The sequence below is a fragment of the Phocoena sinus genome, chromosome 2 (assembly GCF_008692025.1).
Source record: "Phocoena sinus isolate mPhoSin1 chromosome 2, mPhoSin1.pri, whole genome shotgun sequence".
Taxonomy (NCBI): Eukaryota; Metazoa; Chordata; class Mammalia; order Artiodactyla; family Phocoenidae; genus Phocoena; species Phocoena sinus.
This window is the reverse complement of record NC_045764.1, coordinates 178,303,863-178,328,126: the sequence shown is the minus strand read 5'-3', so window position 1 is coordinate 178,328,126 and position 24,264 is coordinate 178,303,863. Positions and strand designations below refer to the sequence as shown.

General features: G+C 62.4%; 2 gene segments (V, D, J or C); both read left to right on the top strand.

Annotated features, from left to right (window-relative positions):
• LOC116748807 overlaps window positions 1-6,061 on the top strand; it is a 91,679-nt gene extending 85,618 nt beyond the window's left edge. The window contains 6 exon segments of the C gene segment in view: window positions 1,645-1,962; window positions 2,036-2,371; window positions 2,634-2,951; window positions 3,114-3,446; window positions 5,592-5,707; window positions 5,792-6,061. Coding sequence covers window positions 1,645-1,962; window positions 2,036-2,371; window positions 2,634-2,951; window positions 3,114-3,446; window positions 5,592-5,707; window positions 5,792-5,800 — 1,430 coding nt within the window.
• The window catches only part of LOC116748808, a 136,166-nt gene that overhangs the window by 79,015 nt on the left and 32,887 nt on the right, over window positions 1-24,264 (top strand).

Here is a 24,264-nt window from a genome sequence, read left to right as displayed (position 1 = left end):
GCTGGGCTGATCTGGGCTGAGCCGGGCTGGGCTGAGCTGGGCTGAGCTGGGCTGAGCTGGGCTGGGCTGAGCTGGGCTGAGCTGAGCTGGACTGGGCTGGGCTGGGCTGTGCCGGGCTGAGCCGGGCTGAGCTGGGCTGGGCTGGGCTGGGCTGGGCTGTGCCGGGCTCAGCCGGGCTGAGCCGGGCTGAGCCAGGCTGAGCCGAGCTGTGCTGAGCTGGGCTGAGCCGAGCTGTGCTGAGCTGGGCTGAGCTGGGCTGAGCTGGGATGGGCTGGATGGGCTGAGCTGGGCTGAGCTGGGATGGGCTGGATGGGCTGAGCTGGGCTGAGCTGGGATGGGCTGGATGGGCTGAGCTGGGCTGAGCTGGGCTGGGCTGAGCTGGGCTGAGCTGAGCTGGGCTGAGCCGGGCTGAGCTGGGCTGAGCTGGGATGGGCTGGATGGGCTGAGCTGGGCTGAGCTGGGATGGGCTGGATGGGCTGAGCTGGGCTGAGCTGGGATGGTCTGGATGGGCTGAGCTGGGCTGAGCTGGGCTGTGCTGGGCTGAGCTGGGCTGGGCTGAGCTGGGCTGAGCTGGGCTGGGCTGAGCTGGGCTGAGCTGAGCTGGGCTGAGCCGGGCTGAGCTGGGCTGAGCTGGGATGGGCTGAGCTGGGCTGGGCTGAGCTGGGCTGAGCTGGGCTGGGCTGAGCTGGGCTGAGCTGAGCTGGGCTGAGCCGGGCTGAGCTGGGCTGAGCTGGGATGGGCTGGATGGGCTGAGCTGGGCTGAGCTGGGATGGGCTGGATGGGCTGAGCTGGGCTGAGCTGGGATGGGCTGGATGGGCTGAGCTGGGCTGAGCTGGGCTGAGCTGGGCTGGACTGTGCTGAGCTGGGCTGGGCTGGGCTGGGCTGAGCTGGGCTGAGCTGAGCCGGGCTGAGCTGGGCTGGGCTGAGCTGGGCTGGACTGTGCTGAGCTGGGCTGGGCTGGGCTGGGCTGGGCTGGGCTGAGCTGGGCTGAGCTGAGCCGGGCTGAGCCGGGCTGGGCTGAGCTGGGCTGTGCTGGGCTGAGCTGGGCTGGGCTGAGCTGGGCTGAGCTGGGCTGGGCTGAGCTGGGCTGAGCTGAGCTGGGCTGAGCTGGGATGGGCTGGATGGGCTGAGCTGGGCTGAGCTGGGCTGTGCTGAGCTGGGCTGTGCTGGGCTGAGCTGGGCTGGGCTGAGCTGTGCTGAGCTGGGCTGGGCTGGTCTGGGCTGAGCTGAGCTGGGCTGCGCTGGGCTGGGCTAACCAAGGGGGACTGAGAAGGGTCCCGCAGAAGTGGACTGGCTGGGCTGGCTCGACTTGGACGAGCTGCTTTGGGAGGGTTTAACCTCAGCTGAGCCCTGGGAGTCACGCTGGGCCGTCCTGGCTGCTCTGGGCCGACCTCAGTGACCTGCTTGTGCTGAGGGTCGGTGGAGCTGAGTCTGCATCATCCTCACCGATGACCTTCAGGCCCTCCCTCCGACCCCAGACCCCGAGGCTGGGCCCAGTGTGGCTGAGCCAGGGGCAGTGAGGCCGCGCCGGCTCCACTGTCCCAGAGGGAAGGCGGGGCCGCCCGGACCCCCGACCTACCGGCAGGGCACGAGAGACACTTCTCACGCCCCCTTTCTCTTTTGTCCTCTCTCTCGGGTCCTCAGGGAGCCCGTCTGCCCCGACTCTCTTCCCTCTGGTCTCCTGCGCGAACCCCCTGTCTGATGAGAACCCGTTGGCCCTGGGCTGCCTGGCCCGGGACTTCTTGCCCAGCTCCATCAGCTTCTCCTGGAGCTACAGTAACAGCACCGACATCAGCAGCCTGAACATCCACAGCTTCCCGGCCGTCCTGCGGGAGGGCAAGTACGTGGCCTCCTCCCAGGTGCTCCTGCCTTTCTCAAGCATCCCCCAGGGCTCCGAAGAGCACCTGCTGTGCAGAGTCAAGCACCCCAATGGCGACCCGTCCGTGCCAGTGCCTTTCCCAGGTGAGCCGGGCTCCTCCCGCAGCCGGGGGCGGGGTCAGGCCAGGCGCAGCTGATGCCTTGTCCTTCTCTGCAGAAGTGCTGAAACCTAAGGCACCCAACGTGGGCATCTTCGTGCCCCCCCGAGACGCTTTCTCCGGCAACCCCCAGCGCACGTCCAGGCTCATCTGCCAGGCCACAGACTTCAGCCCCAAGCAGATCTCCTTTTCCTGGTTTCGTGACGGAAAGCGGGTGGTGTCTGGCATCAGCCAAGGCCCAGTGGAGACTGTAAAGTCCTCGTCCGTGACCTTCAGGACCTACAGCATGCTGACCATCACGGAGAGCCAGTGGCTCAGCCAGAGCGTGTTCACCTGTGAGGTGGAACACAAAACGGGGACCTTCCAGAAGAACGTGTCCTCTGTGTGCGGCACCCGTGAGTGCAGCCCCCGGGCTGGGTGGGGACCCTCACACAGGCCTGCATACACCGCTCCCGACGTGCCAGCAGCGTCCTGAGCCTTGGCTTCCCAGAGCGGCCCAGGGCAGGGAGGGGCTGTGTGCGGGGCAGCTGGGGGCCCACCGTCCCCCTGCAGCGGGACCCTGGGTTCACGAGGGATGCAGCCAACTCGGCGCCTGCTCTTTGGGCTGCACTGTTCCTCTGCCTGATCTCACTCCAACCAACTCTCTTCCACCTCCAGTCCCGACCTCCCACATCAGGATCTTCACCATCCCCCCATCCTTCGCTGACATCTTCCTCACCAAGTCAGCCAAGCTTTCCTGCCTGGTCACAGACCTGACCACCTATGAGAGCCTGAGCATCTCCTGGACCCGCCAGAATGGCGAGGCCCTGCAGACCCACACCAACGTCTCCGAGAGCCACGCCAATGGCACATTCAGCGCCATGGGTGAGGCCTCTGTCTGCGTAGAGGAATGGGAGTCTGGAGAAAGGTTCACGTGCACGGTGACCCACACAGACCTGCCCTCGCCACTGAAGCGCGACATCTCCAGGCCCACAGGTGAGCCTGCGCTGGCCTCCTTCCCTCCGCCCCGGGCTCTCCCACGGTTTCTGGGGTCTGAGGACAACGAGGCGGGACCAGGAGAGCCCCTGCGCTCCCCGCCGTCCAGGATGGATCCCTCTGGCCCACAACCCGATCTCACCACCGTGTCTCCCCCCACAGAGGTCGCCAAGCACATGCCGTCCGTGTACGTGCTGCCACCAACGCGGGAACAGCTGAGCCTGCGGGAGTCCGCCTCCGTCACCTGCCTGGTGAAGGGCTTCTCGCCCGCGGACGTGTTCGTGCAGTGGCTGCAGAAGGGGCAGCCCATGTCCTCCGACAAGTACGTGACCAGTGCCCCGGCGCCCGAGCCCCAGGCCCCCGGCCTCTACTTCGTGTACAGCATCCTGACGGTGAGCGAAGAGGACTGGAACAGCGGGGAGACCTACACCTGCGTCGTGGGCCACGAGGCCCTGCCCCACATGGTGACCGAGAGGACCGTGGACAAGTCCACCGGTAAACCCACCCTGTACAACGTGTCACTGGTCATGTCCGACACGGCCAGCACCTGCTACTGACCACCTGGCCGCCCGCTCAGGCCGGGACCAGAGCCCCTGGGTGGCCGTCGCTGTGTGTGTGCCTGCGTGTGTGCTAACTAACCGTGTCAGTGGGTGAGATGTCGCCTTTTATAAAAATTAGAAATAAAAGATCCGTTCAAAAGACGCTGGCTGTGAGTGAGCAGTGCTCTCCCCGCGGGGGCCATGGCTGTGCTGCCCCCGCCCAGCAGACCGCCCTCGGCCCCGCCTCCACACAGGCTTCCGACCCCCCCTGGAAGCCCTGGTGCCCCTTGCGGAATGCTCACCGCAAGCCAAGCCTATACTCACTGCTCCTCTAGCTGCTTCTACAGCCACACCGGGGGCACACGGGTGTGCAACACATGCACGCGCATGCACGCACACAGCCACATGCAGAGACACACGTGCATGTGGGCACACGCACAGGCAGGCACACACATGGACAGAGACATGGATGCATGTGACACAGACACATAGGTGATGGACATGGGCACACACACACATGCACACGTGGACACAGAGACACACAGATACACAGGTACACACACACTATGCACACGTGGACACACACAGCTACACAGGTACACACACACTCACACATGCACGCACATAGGCACGTGCACATGGGCGCTCACACAGACACACCTGCATGCTCGTGGACAAGTCGTGGGCATGCAGACACGCGGAGACACGCACACACAGACACATGGACACACACACACCGATGGACTCATGCTTGTGCACACTCACGAACCACGGCACACGCACAGGCTTGCACACACGGACACAGATGCCGGCCCTCGCACAGCCATCACCACTCGGTGCCTTTTGGCAGACGCGCCCGCCCCCTCCGGCGGTGTTCCCCTGCACCACTCTGGCTGCCGGGCGTCGCGCCCAAGCTCTGCTTGTCCTTCTGTCTCAGCTTGGGGATGTGCCCACGGGCTGGCCCATCCTGGACCCCTGCCATGGCCACCGTCCCCAGCCCCAGGGTAGCGGGCTCCGAGGCCCACCATGGCCCGGCCAGCTGCAGTTCCTCAAGATGGCGTGGGCCCATGCCCCGGAGGGGTGCCTCTCCCGGTCCAGGCCCTTGTGAGGGCGGCAGCGCCCCCATCCCCTCCCCCTGTGAAGGGGCAGCGAGAGGCTGTCCCAGGAGGGGCCTCCTTGGAGTAGGAAGCTGCAGGGGCCCTGTCCGCAAACACTGGCCTGGAAATGGTGGGCACAGAGCCGGGTGGGCAGGGAGGGAAGCGGGGGCCGAGCAGGTCTCCTGGGTCCAGCACACCACCGCCCCTCCAGGCCGCCTCCCGACCCTCCCGGGCTCCTGGCCCTTTAGGGGCCTGAGCCCCAGATGACCCCAGGGTCTCTCAGTGCGGGGGCTGCAGACCCCACAGAATGTCCTCCGCCTGTCGTCCTAATGTCTCCCTCCCTGGGGGCTCAGGGTCTGTCTGGCCCCTTGGCCCCCCAGCCTTGAGTGCTGGTGGGGCAGACAAGCCAGCCAGCGCCCCACACGGCCTCCCCCGTGTGCCATTGGCCCCAAGAAGGAGAGGGAGGGAGGCTGGAAGGACAGGCCCCTCGGCACAGACAGCCATCTGCCCCCGGGGCTGGTCCTCACTGGCCGCGGGGCCCACCCCAAACCGCAGGGGACAGGAGGCCCACCCCCTGCCTCTCAGCCCCAAGTGGCCCTACGACCTCCAGGGGAGTCCAGGACACCAGGGGCCACTCCACTGGCCCTGGCACAGGCCGCACCCCATGCGTACTGTGCTGCTCGGTCTTGCTCTCTGCCACCCCAGGTCTCCTGGGACAAGGTGCTTGGGGTCGCCTCTCTGCTCAGCTTGGGCCACACCCTGCACCTGCCCGCCCGGATCGGGTGGTCAGTGGCCTGCCGTGCCTGCCCGAGACCCCGCCTGGCAAGCCCGGGAGCTCCCAGCCCCACAGCAGGGCTGGCGTGGAAGTGCACGTGCCCTCCCGCCCGCCGGCCTGCTTCTGCCGTGCCCCCAGCGCTCCCGGTGGCCGCATGGTCGAGGGGCAGACAGGGTGGGCCCTGCGGGCGCCACGGCCAAGCTGACCCACTGTGCCGTGTCTCCTGCAGAGGGCGAAGTGAGCGCCGAGGAAGAAGGCTTCGAGAACCTCAACACCATGGCCTCCACCTTCATCGTCCTCTTCCTCCTGGGCCTCTTCTACAGCACCACGGTCACCCTGTTCAAGGTGGGCTGCCTGGCCGTGAAGAGCGGGTGGCACACGACCCCCGGGGACCCCCACCCCCACTCACGTGGTCTCTGTCGCCTGCAGGTGAAGTGACGGCCAGCCAAGGACATGGGGGACCAGAGACGGAACGAGAGGGGAGCCGCCTTGGGGCCAGGGGGTCTGTGTGGCTTGTCCACTTGTACTGAAATCTTCCCCGTGTCCCTCTCCAGCTTCGAGCTCTAAGAAACCAGCTTCTCCCGATGTGGCCAAATGCCGTGGCCAAGCATGGAGCCCACAGCCGTGGGCTCCACCCGGCCCTGCTTTGCAATGTCTCGCTTGTGGCCTTGAAATAAATGTGTACATTTTATCTTGTGATACTGCTTCCTTGTGAAGGGTTTTTCTCAAGCCACACTCCTGTGTGCTGTGTATCTCCAGAGCTGACCCCAATTCCAAAGGACTCTTTGGAAAGGGCCGTGCGTCTCCTCCCAGGCCCATAGGGGACGTGCCAGGCTGGGTCTCAGGGCTGGTCCAGAGGAAGAAAGACAGCTGAGCTGGAGAGGACCCCCGGCCTGGTCTCCCAGCGCAGCCTGAGCTGGGACCCCTGTGTGCGTCAGCGGGGACGCCGCTACGAGCCCCGCATGAGGCCTTGTCACTCTGTCTCTGTTCCTAGCAAGCCCAACCACAGGAGGGCTTGTCCGACCTTGGGAGTGCCTGGTGTGTGCGGGTGGGACTCAGGAGGGGCACCCGGCACGTGTGCAGCCGCTGTGTGCCCTGCAGGAGCGCGGGCCCTCACCCACTGCCCAGCAGACAGTGATGGAGCTTGGAAGCGGGCACAGAGGTCTCGGGTGAAACAGCCGGGAGAGACACAGAGGAAAGGCCCAGAAAGGGGGACAGCTGGCAGGAGGTAGGGAAGCCAGGGATTAGCGCTCGGAGACGGGAGCTGAGCCAGGCGATGCAGAGAAGTCCGGGCCAGCTGTGGCAGCAGGCAGTGGGATAGGAGAGGAGGCACAGGGACCAGAGGAGGTGGCCCAGGTGAGGGTGGTCTGGGAGCCATCTCCCCTGGGAGGCAATTTCAGGGTGCTGGGGGCCCACAGGGGTGGCAGGGGCTTGAAGAGGCGACTGCCTAAGAGAGCTGGCAGTGGACACGGGTCCCCAGAGAAACCCTTCCCCTGGCAGTGGGCTCCCGGTGCATATTTCTGATTAAACGGTGCCCTTTGCAGCCCACACTGTCAGGCTGTGGGACATTCAACGAGGGGTCCCACAGAGCACAGCCACTCCCAGTGGGAATGGGGGGATTCTTATGCAGGCCACGGGGCTGACAGCTCAGGACAGCACCTGTAGGAGTGTCTGAGGGCTGTCACAACAAAGAACCACAGGCCAGGCTTAAACAACACAAGTTCATTCTCTCACAGCCTAGAGGCTGGAAGTAAGATCAAGGTGCCGGCACGGCTGGTCCTTCCGAGGCTGTGAGAGGATCCGTTCAGTGCTCCTGGGGTTGCCAGCTCCTATTTCCTATTTGAACTATTTGGATCTATTTCAGTTTTAGCTTATCAACTGCTCGTTTATATTCATTTTCAAAGTAAATATTTAAGAAAGTAAATAGTCTTAGGTGCATTTTATCAGTGCATTCGTATAATGTTCTAATGGGGTATTCCTTCAAGGTAATTAATCCCAAACCGTCCTCCGATGCCCCGAAGCACTGTTTTCACTATGAGTGTGCCCACAGTCTGTAGCCGGTCGATTTTCTCTTCGTGACTAGGAAACACTCTGGTATTCTGATACGGTTGCCCTCCTTTCAGTATTTTTCAAGACCGCTTTGCAGGTATCCAGCTCAGGACAGAGTTTAGGTGAAATGTGTGCATTCGTCATGAATTATTTCAGTTAACCATGTTGGTTGGTGGATTGAGGAGACGCAGGCGGGTGTGAGTCCGGAAGGACTCAGGACGCTTTGGAAGGGCCGTCTCTGTTCTGAGTCATCGGCCCAGCCAGCATCTTAGTGGAAAGAGCTCCCGTGGAGGGTCCAAGAGCGGGTGCCTCCAGGCCCGCCGTGGCTGGGGGTCTCCTGGGACCGCCCGGAGCAGGGGATGGCAGTCCTGGCTTCTGCCACCGGCCAGTGGGCTAGTGGTGAATCAGCCGTTTTTAAGGGATTTGGAGGAATTCTTCCAGGCCAAAGACCCCCCGGGACTTGCCAGTGACCGGGAGCCTGGAAAGGTAAGAGGAAGGCTGCCAGCGCTGCCAGATTTGCGGCTCCGGGAAATCTGTATGAAACGTTTTTGTTTTCCCTTGAAGGGGAATCAGTCTTTGACTATCGCCTGTGTGGGTCCGGGTGCTTCACTCACCAGGGTACCCCTTACCGTGTCCTCGCTTAAGCGGGAAAGGCGGCTCTGGGTTTTAGATCGTTGCTGTGCACTGGAAAGCAGCCTCCGCTTTCTGCAGAGCTTTGGGATAAAGAGCACAACTGTGCGCGGCAATTCACATAAAATGCGTTTCCCGTCATTGTTTAACGAGGATTTTTCCTGGAGGGGATTTTGTCAAGTCGGACTCATTTGAGACTCGGGCGTGAGAGGAACTGGGGCCACGGGCATGTGCCCGGGAAGGCCAAGGCGCCGAGGGAAGCGTCCCCGAGGCTCTCCTCTCCCCGGAGAAGCCACGCTGCCCATTCCAGAGGGACTGGGACCGTCCTTCTGATGATGGCAAATGCGCCTAGGCTCTTGCAAGATGCTTCAGGGGATGTAAAGTCGCCAGCAAGCATTATCCCAGGTAGCCGAGGAAGGTGGTGGCTGACACTGCTGGGAGCCGAAGCCAGCCGGGCCCGGGGCAGGCACGGAGGAATCGGGTACCCAGTGGGAAGGGGAGGGCAGGGACTCCGGGGAGAGGAGAGAGCCAGGGGCACAAAGGGACCTGACCCCGGGCCCAGCCCAGCTGTGCGGGATTCCTGGACCGGGTGCCTTAGCCGAGGCAAGTGGGTCTGGTGCTTTCTGGCTAGAACCACTGGGCTTTCAGGACTCTGCAGGGCTACCCTGGGCTGCCCATAGCAGGCCTGAGCTGAGCTGGACAAAACCGGACTGAACCGGGCTTTCTGAGCTGAGCTGGATTGGACTGAGCTGAGCCGGGTTTAGTGGGGCTGAGTGGGGCTGAACTGGGCTGAGCTGAGCTGGGCTGGGCTGTGCTGAGGTGGTCTGAACTGGACTGAGCTGGTCTGAGCTGGTCTGAGCTGGGCTGAGCTGGGCTGAGCCGGGCTGAGCTGAGCTGGGCTGGGCTGGGCTGGGCCGAGCTGAGCTGGGCTGGGCTGTGCTGAGGTGGTCTGAACTGGACTGAACTGGGCTGGGCTGAGCCGGGCTGAGCTGAGGTGGATTGGACTGAGCTGAGCCTGGTTTAACGGGTGTGAGTGGGGCTGAGCTGGGCCGAGCTGAACTGGGCTGAGCTGGGCTGAGCTGGTCTGGACTGGGCTGAACTGGTCTGGGCCGAGCTGAGCTGGGCTGCGCTGGGCTGAGCTAACCAAGGGGGACTGAGAAGGGTCCCGCAGAAGTGGACTGGCTGGGCTGGCTCGACTTGGACGAGCTGCTTTGGGAGGGTTTAACCTCAGCTGAGCCCTGGGAGTCACACTGGGCCGTCCTGGCTGCTCTGGGCCAACCTCAGTGACCTGCTTGTGCTGAGGGTCGGTGGAGCTGAGTCTGCATCATCCTCACCGATGACCTTCAGACCCTCCCTCCGACCCCAGACCCCGAGGCTGGGCCCAGTGTGGCTGAGCCAGGGGCAGTGAGGCCGCGCCGGCTCCACTGTCCCAGAGGGAAGGCGGGGCCGCCCAGACCCCCGACCTACAGGCAGGGCACGAGAGACACTTCTCACGCCCCCTTTCTCTTTTGTCCTCTCTCTCGGGTCCTCAGGGAGCCCGTCTGCCCCGACTCTCTTCCCTCTGGTCTCCTGCGCGAACCTCCTGTCTGATGAGAACCCGTTGGCCCTGGGCTGCCTGGCCCGGGACTTCTTGCCCAGCTCCATCAGCTTCTCCTGGAGCTACAGTAACAGCACCGACATCAGCAGCCTGAACATCCACAGCTTCCCGGCCGTCCTGCGGGAGGGCAAGTACGCGGCCTCCTCCCAGGTGCTCCTGCCTTTCTCAAGCATCCCCCAGGGCTCCGAAGAGCACCTGCTGTGCAGAGTCAAGCACCCCAACGGCGACCCGTCCGTGCAAGTGCCTGTCCGAGGTGAGCCGGGCTCCTCCCGCGGCCGGGGGCAGGGTCAGGCCAGGCGCGTCCCCACTACATCACCCTGCTCGCCCCCCACCCCCTGCCCTTCCTGTTCACCTTGCGACCCCTCCCCCGGTACACACTGCACTCTGACCCTCACCTGCTCACTGCTTCCCTGATTTCAGCATCGAAGCAGACTCCAAACCGCTTGGTGTCCTCTGTGGCGTCCCAGTCAAAGGACTTCACCCTAACCACTCCAAGGATCGCAGGTCAGCAGCCCCCGCTCACGCACACCCCCACCTGCCTGCCCGGCCTCCAGCTGCCTCCCTCTGGCAGCCCTCCATGACTTCTCCCATGAGTCCTTAAGTCACAGCCTGAGCCAGGAAGTCGGTACTGACCTGAGGGGCACCTACTGCAGAGGCCACCTCAGGTCCCCGTGTGGCCATCAGCCCCTCATGAATGTGGTCAGGTCACAACGTGAGGGGCACTGTGAGAGGGAGAGTCCACAGGCCAGCTCCAGGCTCACCTGGCCCAGCAGACCCGCTGACCGTGAGCTCGCTGTGGAGCCTCACGCGGGCACACGTTCCCAAGGCAGCCAGGAGTATGGAACTGAGCCCCGAGACCCTCACAGAAGCAGGGTGCCACCCACAGGGCCGGGGAGCCGTGGCAGCCGGCGAAAGCCGACCTCACCCCCAGTTCCACCTGGCTCCAGGCTCTCTGAGTGCTGGGGGCCTGGCTGGGGCCCAGGGTCACACCTCACCCTGTCTGCCACCCTGGGAAGCGTGTCCTCGCTCTGAGAAGGGCAGAAACCACTGGAGGTGTGCTGGTCACACAGAGAATGGCAGCCCCCTCGCTGGCCCTCTGGAGTGCTAGTGAAGCTCCAAGCAGAGGACAGCAGCCGCGACCCGCTGTGGCATCTCCGTGGGGGCCCTGCCCAGCTCATTGGTCAAGAAGCTCACACCCCAGGGCAGAATCTGCTCCCGCCGTGCGTGTCTCCCAGGCTCGGGGTGGCCTGGTTGGGCACACAGGGCGTGGGGAATCAGGAGATAGTTCAGTCCTCCAGATGAGAAGGTCACCGCGGCAGGGCTGTGCACATCCACAACCCTCCCAGTGTGTGTCAGCACTCAGCCCCAGCCGTGATTCCTGCAGCCGGACCATCCACCTGGCAGCCTTGGCGGGTAGAGGGCGGAGCTTCAAGAGGACAGGCTGGGCCCTCCTGTTCTGGGGCCGGACTGCCCTCCCATGGAAGATGACCCACCTGGGGCCTAAGGTGTGCTGACCGCACGAGCCAAGCCCTCCGAAAAGGGAGGGCCCCCTGACCCAGACGCTGCCCGGCTCTCGCACGGCCCACAGGCCAGATGCGGCCCAAAGCCTGATCTCTACAGCCTAGGACTGGCCTTTCCAGTTCTAGAGGGATGGACCAGGAGGAGGAGGGCAAGAGGACAGACAGAAACCCCGTGCAGCTGTAAAGCCTAAAGATATTTGCTCTCTGGCCCTTGACAGAAAAGTTGGCTGACCCCTGGGCTGTCGCAATTTATGGCCCAATAACTTACTGGTCACCATCACCCTAAACTGTCGAGGTGGCTGTCTTGGGGACGGTCCTTGAGCACTGAGCACAGGTACTCGTGACCAGCAGCAGACAGCCAGGGTCCCACCAAAGCCTGGAGGTGTACTCGGGGAGGGCTGATGGAGACGACCCCCAGAGGGCGGGAAGGGGGCCGGCAGTGCGGGCAGGCCACAGCGCCAGCCGTCTGTGGAGCTGGGAGGAGACCCTGACTCACCCCATTCCCGCACAGTGCTGTCCACCAGTCGCACCCAGACAGAAGCCCGGATGCCAGAAAATCCAAAGGACCCCTGCAGAGGTCAGTCCCTGGGGCAACCAAGTGTGGGGGGGGAGAAGGGTGGAGAACTTTCAGCGGCCGAGAGAGCCTGCCTGCAAGTGAGACCCCAGCCCGGCTGTGGGCAACGGGAGGTCACCGGCCCACTGCCCTTCTGAAAGCAGCAAGGGCCGGTGGCTCTGGGGAGAGGGCAGGCCTGGGGCTGGGCGGTGACTAAAGACACCAGGAGCCGCTGGCCACCCCTCGACCCCGCTCGCATCCACTGCGCCAGGGACCACCACGCACCCTCGCCAACCTGTCCCTGTCCCCTGCAGAGTGCCGGAACCACACCCAGCCCCCCAGGGTCTACCTGCTGCGCCCTCCCCTGCAGGGCCTGTGGCTCCAGGCTCAGGCCAACTTCACCTGCCTGGCGGTGGGAGGCGACCTGCAGGCGGCCCGCTTGTCCTGGGAGGTGGCTGGGCAGCCCCAGAGCGGGCACACGGAGGAGGAGCCCAAAGAGCACACCAACGGGTCCTGGAGCCAGAGCAGCCACCTGGCCCTGTCCAGGGCCTTGTGGGTCAATGGGACGCCCGTCACCTGCACGCTGAGTGGCCCTGGCCTGCAGTCCCCGGTGACTCTGGTGGCACAGAAAGAACACGGTGAGGGCAGCTCCCAGGCCGGGGAGACAGGGCAGCCGCGGGCCCCCTGCGCCCCACACCACAGCCGGCAGCGCCCCTGGCCACCTCCTTCCACCAGGGGACCCCGGGGGGTGGAGCCCATCGTCCCCTGGCCGCCTGGCTTCTCCCGATGCCCCCGGCCCAAAGCGTGACCAGGCTTCTCGCTACAGAGGCCTTGGCGCCCAGCAAGCCTGCCGTCCGCGTCCTGACGGTGCCCAGTCCACTGCCCGCTGCCGAGGCAGCCACCTGGCTCCTGTGCGAGGTGTCCCACTTCTCACCGCTGGGCGTCCTCCTCGCCTGGCTGGAGGGGCAGCGCGAGGTGGACCCTTCTTGGTCCGCCACGGCGCGCCCCGCAGCCCAGCCTGGGAACTCCTCGTTCCGCACCTGGAGCGTCCTGCGCGTCCCCGCCTTCCCGGGCCGTGTGGCTGCCACCTACACCTGTGTGGTCAGGCACGAGGCCTCCCGGACGCTGCTCAGCACCAGCTGGAACCTGGACACTGGTGGTGAGTCACGCGGGCTGGGGGCTTCCATCCGAGCCGGTGGCAGACGCTGGGCCAGGGGCGGAGGGGCAGCCCCGGAGGAGCCGGGCAGCGGGGACCAGGCTGCTGCACGTCTGGAGTGCACGCCTCCCTGCCCTGGGGGCTCTGGGTGCCCTGGAAGCTGCCCCATCGGGCCCGGGCCCGTGTCCACACACCATGTGCTGGCCCACGAAGGGTGGGAGGTGGGCCCCCCCACCCCAGTCCCTGAGGAGCAGCCATCTCCCTCCAAGGTGCACCCGCCTCTGGGTGCAGAGCAGGGCCTCCCCTGGGCTGGGTGTGAGGGTGATCACCCCAGACAGCGGCCCCCCTGGGGGCATCCAAGCCTCCCTAGCCCCCAAGACCTCCGCCCATCCGGGAGCACGGTCAGCACCTGGGAAGCCAGATATGCCCGGAAGCGGGGGCTGGGTTAGGGCACCCAAGGGAGTCAGACCGGCACACACCCACGGCAGGCCCTGACCACACGCCACTCAGAGGAGAAGAGTGGACAGACAGCGCCAGAGAAGAGGCTGTGGTGGGGGCCCAGGGCTCACGCTCCCCTCTGGGGCATCCTGCCAGGCCCCCACTGCCGCCCCGTCAGAGGGCAGCACCCAGACCGGCGCCCCCTCCCTACCCAGCCCAGCCCCATGGGACAGTGGTGGGCACCCTGGGCCGGGCAGGCAGCAGCACACACAGCCCAGCTGGAGCTGTAGCAGGGGGCCCAGGCCCCAGGCCACCCGACGGGAGCCAGGCAGAGGAAGGTGTCGGCAGCTGGGGGGCCCGAGTCGGCAAGGCGAGGGGGACAGGAAGGCTCCTGCTCTACTGGGGTCGGGACCTTGCCTACGGCCCTGGCCCTCACCATGGGCACCCCTCGGAGTGGAGGAGACGCCCGGACAGCAGCCCTCACACAGACGGGCCTGGCAGCAGTGCCCCCGCTGGCCCTGCAGGGTCCCCCGGAGAGCGGCTGCACCCCCGGCCCGCCTACCTGTGCCCCAGCAGGTGTCCTCCTGAAGTGCCCGCCTGGGGCACAGCCCGATTCACAGCACTGCCCCTCCCCATCCAGGCGCCGTCTGTGCTGGGCCACCTGTCACGGCTCACGCCCCTCGGGCCTGTCTGCTCCTGGGTCACTGAAATGGCCTCCTGCCCCTGCCCCTCTCTCTTCCCCTGGGCAGACGGGCCCCCAGGCACAGCACAGGCTCTCCGTGGTCTCGTGTCCCAGGAGACCCTGGACCGGCCACCTTCAGAGCCTTGACCCACACCTCCCACAGGGGCCAGAAATATGTCCACCCGCCAGGGCCACACACTCTGGAGACAGGGTGGGCGGCAGAGGCGGCAGGAGGCCTGGTCAGTCCGCAGGGCCCCCTGGGAGTGAGGGGAAGAAAGGCCTCGTCCAGGAGGCCGCAGCCCGCACCATCCCACCCCGGGTCCGAGACGGCAGGCAGCTGGGCCTTCCCTGCCCCGACCCCTCCTCCCAACCAGTGGAGGGCAGCCAGGACGGCTTCCTGCTTAAGGCAGCCTCGGCCGCCTCTCCTCAGCCCCTGCACAGCTTGGATTGCAGCCTCTCTCTTCGCTGGGCCAGCTGCATGCCCCCCGAGTTGTGGCTTGCTGCCTCGACGGGTCCTGCTGCTTTCCTCCAAGGACCGCCAGGGTCCCCCCGGTCCTCCATCCGTAGGCCACGCCATGCCCCTACGCTCTAGGGTCAGCCCACCTCCGTCCGCCTCTCCCCAAATGAGGGGAGGCTTGCAGCGTGCTCAGCATAGGCCAGCACCTGTGGTCCTCGTTATTGTTACAAAACGGCAGCTGGAACGCTGCCTCCCACGGGGTGCCTCGCCTCTCCCTCCTGGCCTGCTCTGCGGCCCCAGCACTCCTCAGCCATGCGTCCCATCCGCCAAAGTGAAGCCAAGGGACCTCGGCCCTCTGCCACCCTCGCAGCCAGGCAGCCCCCCAACTCCTGAATACCTCGAGTCCTCACGCCTCTCTCTGTTGACCCCACCCCAGACCTCCGCGCTCCCTGCTGGTCTCGCTGCCAGCGTCGCCCCCTCCACAGCCCATCCTTCACTCAGCAGCCAAGGTGACCTTTAAACATCCATCGAGGTTCTGCTTCCGCTTAGGATGTAGAAGCTAGTGAGATGGTCACTCATGCGGTAACAGGACAACATCGAATAGACAGTAAAAATCAGGTTTATTTAAAGCCTCTGAAGAGCTGAGGACTCAGTGTCCAACTGACCTAGATCCCTAGGCCAGAAGAGGCTGTTGGCCACTTTATCCTCATCCCAGACAGGTGGACAGAGAGGCCTGGGCATCCATGAGAGGAGAGGGACGCGAGGGAATCTGCCGAGATGTAGCGTCTGTGTGGGCTGGCCTGGGGAGTGGGAATACAGATGAGCCCCAGACAAATCCCCCCCACCCGCTGATCCCCCCACCCAGGACTTCTGCTGAGTGAGCAGTGTCTGGGAGCGGAGCAAGGCAAGAGATCTCCAGCCTTGGACGAGGCTTAGATCCCAAAGCCCCACTGGAGGGACCTGACCCCACCCAAACATTCAGACCCAGGAGCCAACGATCCTGCTACCCAGCCCAGCTCAACTCCTGGTGAAAACAATGAGCCCCTCATCCTCCCTTCCCAACAGAGGAGAGTGTGCGCCCACTTCATGGAAAATACACATGTATCATCTACTTCAGGCTCACTGTCTGTCTGTGCACAATGTCCAACATGCAATCAAAATCTCCTAGGCATGCAAATGAGCGAAAACCTTCACCCGTAATCAAGATTTTAAACTAGCAAATAGAATTAGACCCACAGGTGACCCAGATGTGGGAACTGAAAGCAATGCCAATCATGTCACCCCTCAGCTTAAGCTCTTTTCATGGCTTCTTTTGCCCTAAGGAAAACTTCCAGATCCTGTCCCTGTCAGGACAGGACAGAAACCCTGTCCCAGGGTTTCTCAGACTGTGCCCCATGGGCTGCCCACTGACACATTCCTGCCCCGCTCCAGAGGGGTGAATGGGCATGACCTCTCTCACCTGCAATTCTTCCCAACGCTGCTTCCCCCACCCTAAATCTTTCCCACCTTCCCATCCCGCCAACTTCTGCTTATTCACACGAGCTCTCTTGTGTAACTGAGAAGACATTCCTGACCCCAGGGCTGGGTCATGGGGCATCTGGTACACCTGGCCTTTAACTGGATGGAGCAGGTCCATGGGAACCTGTCGTCATGTTTACCCATCTCACTGACCCCCGGCCTGCTCACCCCTGCGTTCCATGTGTGTAGAACAGGCTCCTTCAAGTTTTCTGTGGCAAAGGGCTGCTGCCTTTTAAATTTTTTCCAATGAATCATGGACCAATACCTTTGCAGAATACAATATGAACTAATTACTAGAAATCTGAGACAAACAGAAACCCAAATGTGCTGATTTTTTATTATTAGATTCAACAGACTGCTATAAAAATTTCCAATGTACACAATTTCCGTACCTATTTCCTGTGCCCTGTGACCAGTGGTTCCCGGCCAGTACCACGTACAGACCCCACTTCCGGTAACTCTGGTCAAGCACGAGGAAGACCCTCAATAAACATTCATGGAATGAACGACTAGGAAAATCCGGGGCATGAGATGGGTCCCAGGACCCAGTACTTCCTACCTGCCCCCGGGCTCTCCCTCCGGACTTTGGGGCGCTTTCTGCACAAGTGTGTTGACCTGGGCTTGGACGCTAGCAAGTCCCTCTCATCCTGCCTTGCACGCCAACCACTCCAACTCCAGCAGGAATGACTTTTTGATATTCAAACTTGGCCTTCACATGCCCTTGCTTAAAGCCCTTTGTTCTCAGGATAAAGTCACCAGCAGGGCCCGACCCCAGCCCCACTCTGGCCTCCTTTCCCGCCGCTTGGCCCCAGGTCCCCACTGCAGGCACACGGAGCTCCCGTCCGCTTTTCCGGGACAGGCTCTCTTGAGACAGGGCACTCGTCACGCTGTTCCTCCTGCTTGGACGCTGTTCCCAGCTCTCTCTGCCTGGCTGGCACCATCTTATCTTTCACCCTGTCACAGAGCTGCCACTTCTGAGGGAGGCTCTCGCGGTCCAGCCTGGCCGGGCCGGGCCCCCTGTGTCCACATCAGTGTCAGTGCTCCCCACTCCCTGCGCCCAGTCACGCTGGCATGAACTGAGCTGTGAGCCAGTTTGGTTCCAGACCGTCGGCCCCACCAGGCACAGTGACCCGGCGGGCTCTGAGGAGCGCCAGCGGCCAGCGCGGCCCAGCAGGGAGCAGGCCGTTTGCATGTGCGCGTTGGGGTCCCACCGTGTGCCGGCACTGGCGTGGTCTCAGAGGCACTGGCGCTTCCCCAGGTCTGACCACCCTGCCCCCGCGGAGCCAGGACGAGAGCGGTGACGACTACTCCGAGCTGGAGGACACGGGCCGCCTGTGGCTCACCTTCGTGGCCCTCTTCCTTGTCACTCTGCTCTACAGCGGCTTCGTCACCTTCATCAAGGTAGGGTGGCCCAGGCAGCCGGCGCCCCGTGAGCAGGGAGCCCGGCAGGGCGGCTCCCCTCCCTCCACCCACAGCCCTAGCATAGGACAGGCATTTGGACCTGCGCTCGTGGGGGTCAGGGAGGTGGGGTCCCTGACTCAGCTGGGCGGGGGGGCCCTGACCTGGGGGCCTGCACCCTGTCCTCTGGGACCCCGCCGCCTTCCTGACCCTGGGGCTCTTGCTGCAGGTGAAGTAGTCCCAGAGAGCTGGTGCCGGCACTGCAGCGGGGGAAGCTTGGCCTCCACGCCGCCCACTGCTGCCAGAGGGCAGGACTCCACCCTGTGCACAGAGGCCTCCAGCCCCACCCCTGACCCCACTCACCCTCCTCTGCCCACGGCAGAGCCCAGCCCCCGACACAGAGAGGAGGGCATCACGGTACAGGGAGGTGGGTGGCTCCCCCAGCTGGCCCTGAGCCAGCGGTCCTGACTGTGGCCCCCTTACCTTCCCGCCCACCGTCCGGCCCCATAAACAGCTTTGGCTCATGTCACCTGCCTCCTGTTTCTGTGTCCCAGCCTTTCGGGTCTCCCCAGGTCAGAGAACCCAGAAGGCTGAGGGCAAACATCCGAGGACGGGGGTCGGAAGGGTCAGGGCATGCATCGGGGAGCTGCCACGACAAGGAAGCTGGGAGAGCTCCCTGCACCAAAGGCCCTGCTGCCCACACCAGACATGTGCCCGTCCACACAGGCAGGCACACGTGCACACATGCATGTGCACATGCAGGCACTCCTCACACACATGAGCATGTGTGCGCCTACACATGCAGTGCACACGTGGGTCCGCACCCTGCAAGCACACGCACGTGTGCAAACACACGCAAAGGCAAGGGCGTCTGCACGCGGGCACACTGTGCGGGTCTGCAGCCACGCACACACACGGGTTCACACAGGCACACGTGTGCTCCTGCAGCGCACACACGCACACGCACAGGAGACAGCACTGAGTGGGGTGGCGGGAGCAGCTGGGCGCACAGAGCCGCCCTCACCATCTGCACGGCTCGGGCAGCCCCCGAGCCCTCCACACATCCACCCCTCCGTCAGACGCGGCGACAGCACCCCTCACGCAGGGCGGGCTGGGGAGTAGACAAAGTGATGCCTCACAGGGCTTGAAGAAGACACTGGTCCTGGCCAGCACCTGGTCACTCCCCACCACTGCCCGGAGTCCCCACGGCAGGCGAGGGAGTGGACCTGGCCCCGATCAGCCGCAGGCTTTCTCGCCCCGCCAGGAAGGGCGGCCAGCGTGGCGGACACCTGCCCGGGTGCCAGCCTCAGGCATGTCCTCCCTGCTTCCCCACCCGCGGACCAGGGCGGGGGTGAGGGGTCGGCGCCGAGGCCGTGCCCTCCCTGGCCGGTCTGCGTGTCAGGCGTTATGCTCTCGCCCCCCTCGCTGGCTCCTGGACGCCACGCTGCCGACTTCCCCTTGTCACTGGTTGTGCCCTGCAGCCCCCAACCCAGCCTGTGGCCCAACAGCATTTGTCCACGGCTGGCATTCCTCTCTTGTCCCCAAATGTGGACCTCATTCCACATGTTGGCGCTGGAAGTCAACAACACATCTCACCCTCAACACACCCGCCACCGAACATCTGGCTGGCGGGCTGGACACGGTCCTGAAGACGTCCTGATCCCTGACGCCTGTGAGTGGGGACTGTGCAGATGACTACGCCCGGGATCCTGAGATGTGCAAGGGTCCTAGCCTCTCGGCCCAGCGTCATCACCAGGTCCTCACAAGGGGGAGGCATGGGGGACCTGGCACAGAGAGGAAGGGCCTGTGACACAGAGGCAGGGCCGGCTACCCTGCCGGCTTCAAAGACGGAGGACAGGGCCACGGGCCAAGGGATGCCGCTCGGGCGGCTGGAAAAGGCCAGGAGCAGGCTCTCCCCGCGCAGCCCTGCCCTCACTTGCTCGAGGCCCAGTGAGACTGTTTCAGACGTCTGGCCTGCAGACCGTGAGCAGACACACGTTTGTGGTAATTTGCTGCAGCCGCAGGAACTAAGACACCGACAGTCCCTCCAGACCAGCCCATCCCCAGCATCCTCCCCGTCCCAGCCAAGGGTGCCCTGCCCTGCCAGTGGCTTGGGTGCAAACTCTGGGAATTGACTCCCTTCTTTCTCTGCAGCCTGTCCCAGTCGAGCAGCAGACCTGTGCTCTGCCTGCCATATCCATCCAGGAAGCCTCATTTCCCACACTGGCCGGCCCGCCACCTTGGCCAGGGCAGTCGCCATGCCTGCGGGGTCCTTGGTGGCATTCTCTGCACCCCCCTTGCCTTCTGCAGACCCCTCAGCCCAGCAGCGAGGGCAGCCCTGTCTCGAGATCTTGGATGAGGCCTCAGCTGGTCCACAGCCCGAAAGGGCCTCACATTTGATCAGAAATTCACCTGCAGGTCCTGGGGTCCTCGTGGTGGCCCCACTCTGCCCCAGCCTCCCGTCCCTCCACCCCACCTGCTCCCTCCTCCGGGCAGGGCCTCCCCACTGGCTGTCCCCTCGAAGAGACCTCTTCCCAGGCTCTGGAGGGTCCCTCCCTCACCCCCTTCAAGTCTTTGCATGAAGCCCACCCCATCTGCCCTAATGAGAACAGCACCACACCCATCCCCCTTCCCTGCCGAGGTCTCTTCTTTGGCCCTTCTGGCACGTTCTACGGCTCACGTACTCATGACACTAGCTGGTTGTTTCTTTGTCCTCACCCAGAAAGTTAACCCGAGAGCACAGGGTTTTCCCTTGCTCCCTGAACAAAGCCCGCGTGCAGGAGGTGCCGACAAACATTCACTGAGGGGATGGAGACCGGGGCTGCCCCTGGCACAGAGCAAGTCCCAAGGTCACAGGTGGACCGGATGGAGCGGCCCCAAAGGAACTTCCCTTCTGAGATCAACCCCTCGCCCCCTCTCTCCCACCTCAGTAAGTGACCACCTGCCAAGTGGCCTCCAAAAGACACCTCAGGGTCATCTCCAGACGACTCCCGCTCACCCGCTCCCCGGCCCGCAGCCAGGGCGGTCTTTCAAAACTCGCATCTGTCCTGGCAGCCCCAGCCCAAACCCAGTGATGGGCTCCTGTCACACCAAGAATGAAATCAAAACTTCCACGCCTCACCCAGCTGACCCAGACCGGCCAAGCCGCCCTGCCCCACGCCCGTGTCGCACTTTCACGGCACCTCCCCACCTCTGGGGCCCCTGGTGCTGCCTATCTCCAGCCCGGACAGCCCGGATGGTACAGCCCCGGCGTGCACAGCAGCTAAGCAATGTGTGAAGGGAGGGAGGGGCAGTCTGGCTGGTGGGGTGAGAGGCCTCAGAGCCTCCAAGGAGGGCACGCACGTGGGCCCCCAGCCGACCTCTCCACGGAAGGCCCCTGTGTGGCCACAGCATCTCCCGGCTGCCCCCAGACCCGCGCTCCAGGCTCCCCGCCCTGCCCTGGGGTTTGTGCCGTGGGACCCACCCGCAGGCCCTGGGAGGCCAGAAGGGCTGTCAGGCACCAAAGCCTACAACCGTGATCCCCTGAGCATGGTGAGTGCTGATCTGGGCCAGGGGGTCTGTACTTGACCTTCCTTCTGTCCAGGAAACACTTTCACGAAAAGCCCCAAAATAAGGCATGAAGTGTGCTGTCACCCACAAACGTCCCTGCACCCCGCCTAGCGGCCGAGCTCCCCTGACCGCAGACAGCCCTCAGCCCTCGGCGCCTGCCAGGTGGACTCCGCACACTTTCACCCAGTTCTTCAACAGAAAAACCCAGCGAGCCGCCTGTCCGCAGACTTCCCCTTTTTATCTTAAATAACCATCAGTCCACCTCTGCCACTACAGAGGCCTCTCTGCAGGAGGCATGTGACAGCCCTGGGGCCCCGGGCTCGGCCATTTCCCCCGACAAGGCTGTGTTTGTGGCCTTCCTGGCACCGCAGCCCTGGCCGCCGCTCAGCCCTGCGACATGCAGCTAAGGGCCTTTTCCCCCCTTGCTCTGCAGCTCACCCGAGTACCCGCAGCCTCACCTGCCTGGACACCCTCCTCCCAGGGCAGAAACATCTGTTTCCAGCTGTGGTAACAAACAGCACACATCCGCCCTCCCATACTTAAATCAAGGCCTGAAAATCCTGGCCCCGTGGTGTGGGATTCACTTCCCAGACCCTGTCTGGGGCCCAACTGCCCGCCCCTCCCTTGATGCTTGGGGGAAAGGGTCTCAGCCATTCCTGCTCCCCAAGGCTTGGGAATGAAGCCTCCCCAGACCTGGGCAGAAACCAGGCTGTGCTCTCCAGCCACAGCCCGTGTCTGTTCCTGGCCCACAGCGGGCCCGTGTTTGTTGAGTTTATTCTAGAAGACACATGACCAGGCCAAGACCTCAAAAGAGTTGGGAGATGGAAAGAGCAAAGAGACAGGACACCTGCTCTCACCGTCAGGACAAAAGCAAAGTCAGGACCAGCATTTGATGCAAATCAAAACTCAGACCAGAGGAAATTATGGGAAATTATTTATGCTCTGTCAGGGTGAATAGGCGTTTTCTCAGAATGACACCACAGCCAGGAACTTTAAAAATAATATTGATAGATTTGCCTACAGAAAGAAAAATTTTTAATCTATGAGGATAAAATCACAATAAACAAAGTTAAATACTATGGGAGAGAGAGCGGCTGAAGTATATAACATGCAAAAGAGTCTGTATCAGTCAGGGTTCTTCAGAGAATAAATATACGAGATAGAGAGATGAACGTACATGCGTATATTGATATACAGATAATGGGGGAGAGAGAATCTAAGGAATTGGGTCCTGTGATTGTTAAGATTTGGAGAGTCCAAAATCTGTAGGGCGGGCCAGCAGCCCAGAGACCCAGGGAAGAGTTGATGCCACAGTTTGAGTCCAGAGGCAAATTCCCTCTTCCTCAGGGAACCTCGAGCTTTTTCTCTTAAGGCCTTCACCTGATTAGATGAGGCCCACCCACATAGGACAATCTGCTTTATGCAACATCTACCGATTTAAATGTTAATCCCATTTTTCAAATACCTTCACCGTTTGGACTAGTGTTTGACCAAATATCTGGGTCCTGTGGCCGAGTCAAGTTAATCCATAAAATTAATCATCACAGAGTCCAACTAAATGAATGTTGAAAAAAACGTGAATGGGACAAACTTCAAGGAAAAGTTTTCAGCAGAAGGTGAGGAGGGGGAGATCATTTCCAGCGAGTTGTAAACAACAAATAACCAATAAAACACAGGAAATTGTCAAAAGTCACAGGTAATCAAAGAAAAGCGACTATCAACAGCAGAGCGTCCATCAGGTGGCAACTATTCAAGCCGACCCGCTGCGTGCCACACAGGTGTTAAGGTGGAGATGCACACTGTGTGACTGCACATGGCACCACTGTCCTGACGGGGGGCGAACGATATAATTAGAAACTGATCAACGCCCTACGAAGGGCAAGGTAGCCAGGCAAGGACGGGCACCTCAGTGCCTGGCGTGGTCTTAGAGGATGCACAGTCTGCATGGGGTTGGGGAGGTGCATCCTTGCAGAAGGAGCAGAAGGTAAAAAGTTCCAGGGCAGAAATGGCTTGGCAAGTTCAAGGAGCAGTGGGAAGGCCAGCAGGGCTGCGTGAGCAGATGGAAGTCTGGGGAGAAGGAGGTCAGGAGACAGAGCAGGGCTGACCTCAGGGGCCATGCCAGCCCTGTTTGAGCTCCGGGCTTTATTCTGGGTCGATTGGAAGCCCCAGGAGGCATCTGGAGGGGGGGCGGTGCTTTTCAATCTTGCACTGGACAGCAGGCTGTGCAGGAGGGAGGGTGGAAGCCAAGAGGTCCTGAAGGGAGGGGGTGTGCACCGAAAGAAGCACTCAGATCACACACGTGTCTAGAGAAGGCTGAGGGCCTGTGGAGATAGAATGGCCTCAGGGCCTCCTGCATCACAGCATCGATGCAGCCAGGACTTAGGGGCTTGGGAAGCACTCAGAGGCGGAGGACCCAACTGGGGACCAGCACATGGCAGGGTCGGCGCCCAGGACTGGCGGGGACACCACGAGGGGTGCCATGTGGAGGGAGAGCTGCACTGCATCCCTGCTCCTGAAGGGTCTGGGCAGAGGCTGAGGGGATCCAGGTGGCCTCCCAAGAGCAGTCTCAATGGCGAGGTGGCAGGGACCTGGCTAGACTGGGCTCCAGACCTAAGAGCAGGGTCCACCAGCGCGGTCCAGCCAGCCCCACTCTCACCGAACACATAGCCGACCTGTAAATCTCAACACCTGTTGGGCCACAGGTAAACTGCAAAATATTAAAGGCACAGTGTCAAGTTCTCTGACAGCACTGAAAATGAGAAAGACATCCAGGACAAAAGGATAATTGAACTCCACATGTCTCGTGGGTCAAATCAGAAGAGAAATGCATGGCCTTAAATGTTTAGAAAGGAGAAGGCACTGAATTAATAAAGAGTCCAAGTTTTAAAGTTGGGGAAAGAGCAGCAAAGTAAACACAAAGAAAGAAGGAAGTAGATAATAAACATATAAACAAAAAATCAATGAAATATAAGAAGCAAAGCAACAAAGAGGGACAACAAATCCAAAATTGTTTCTTAAAAGGGACAGACCTCTGAGGAAACTAGGCAAGAATAAAAGAGAGATGGCAAAAAACAAAAATAAAAATATATGTAATAGGGCTTCCCTGGTGGCGCAGTGGTTGAGAGTCCGCCTGCCGATGCAGGGGTCACGGGTTCGTGCCCCGGTCCGGGAAGATCCCACATGCCACGGAGCGGCTGGGCCCGTGAGCCATGGCTGCTGAGCCTGCATGTCCGGAGCCTGTGCTCCACAACAGGAGAGGCCACAACAGTGAGAGGCCCGCGTAACGCAAAAAAAAAAATTGTAATAAAAAGAGGGACTGGGACTTGCTGGTGGTGCATGGTTAAGAATACGCCTG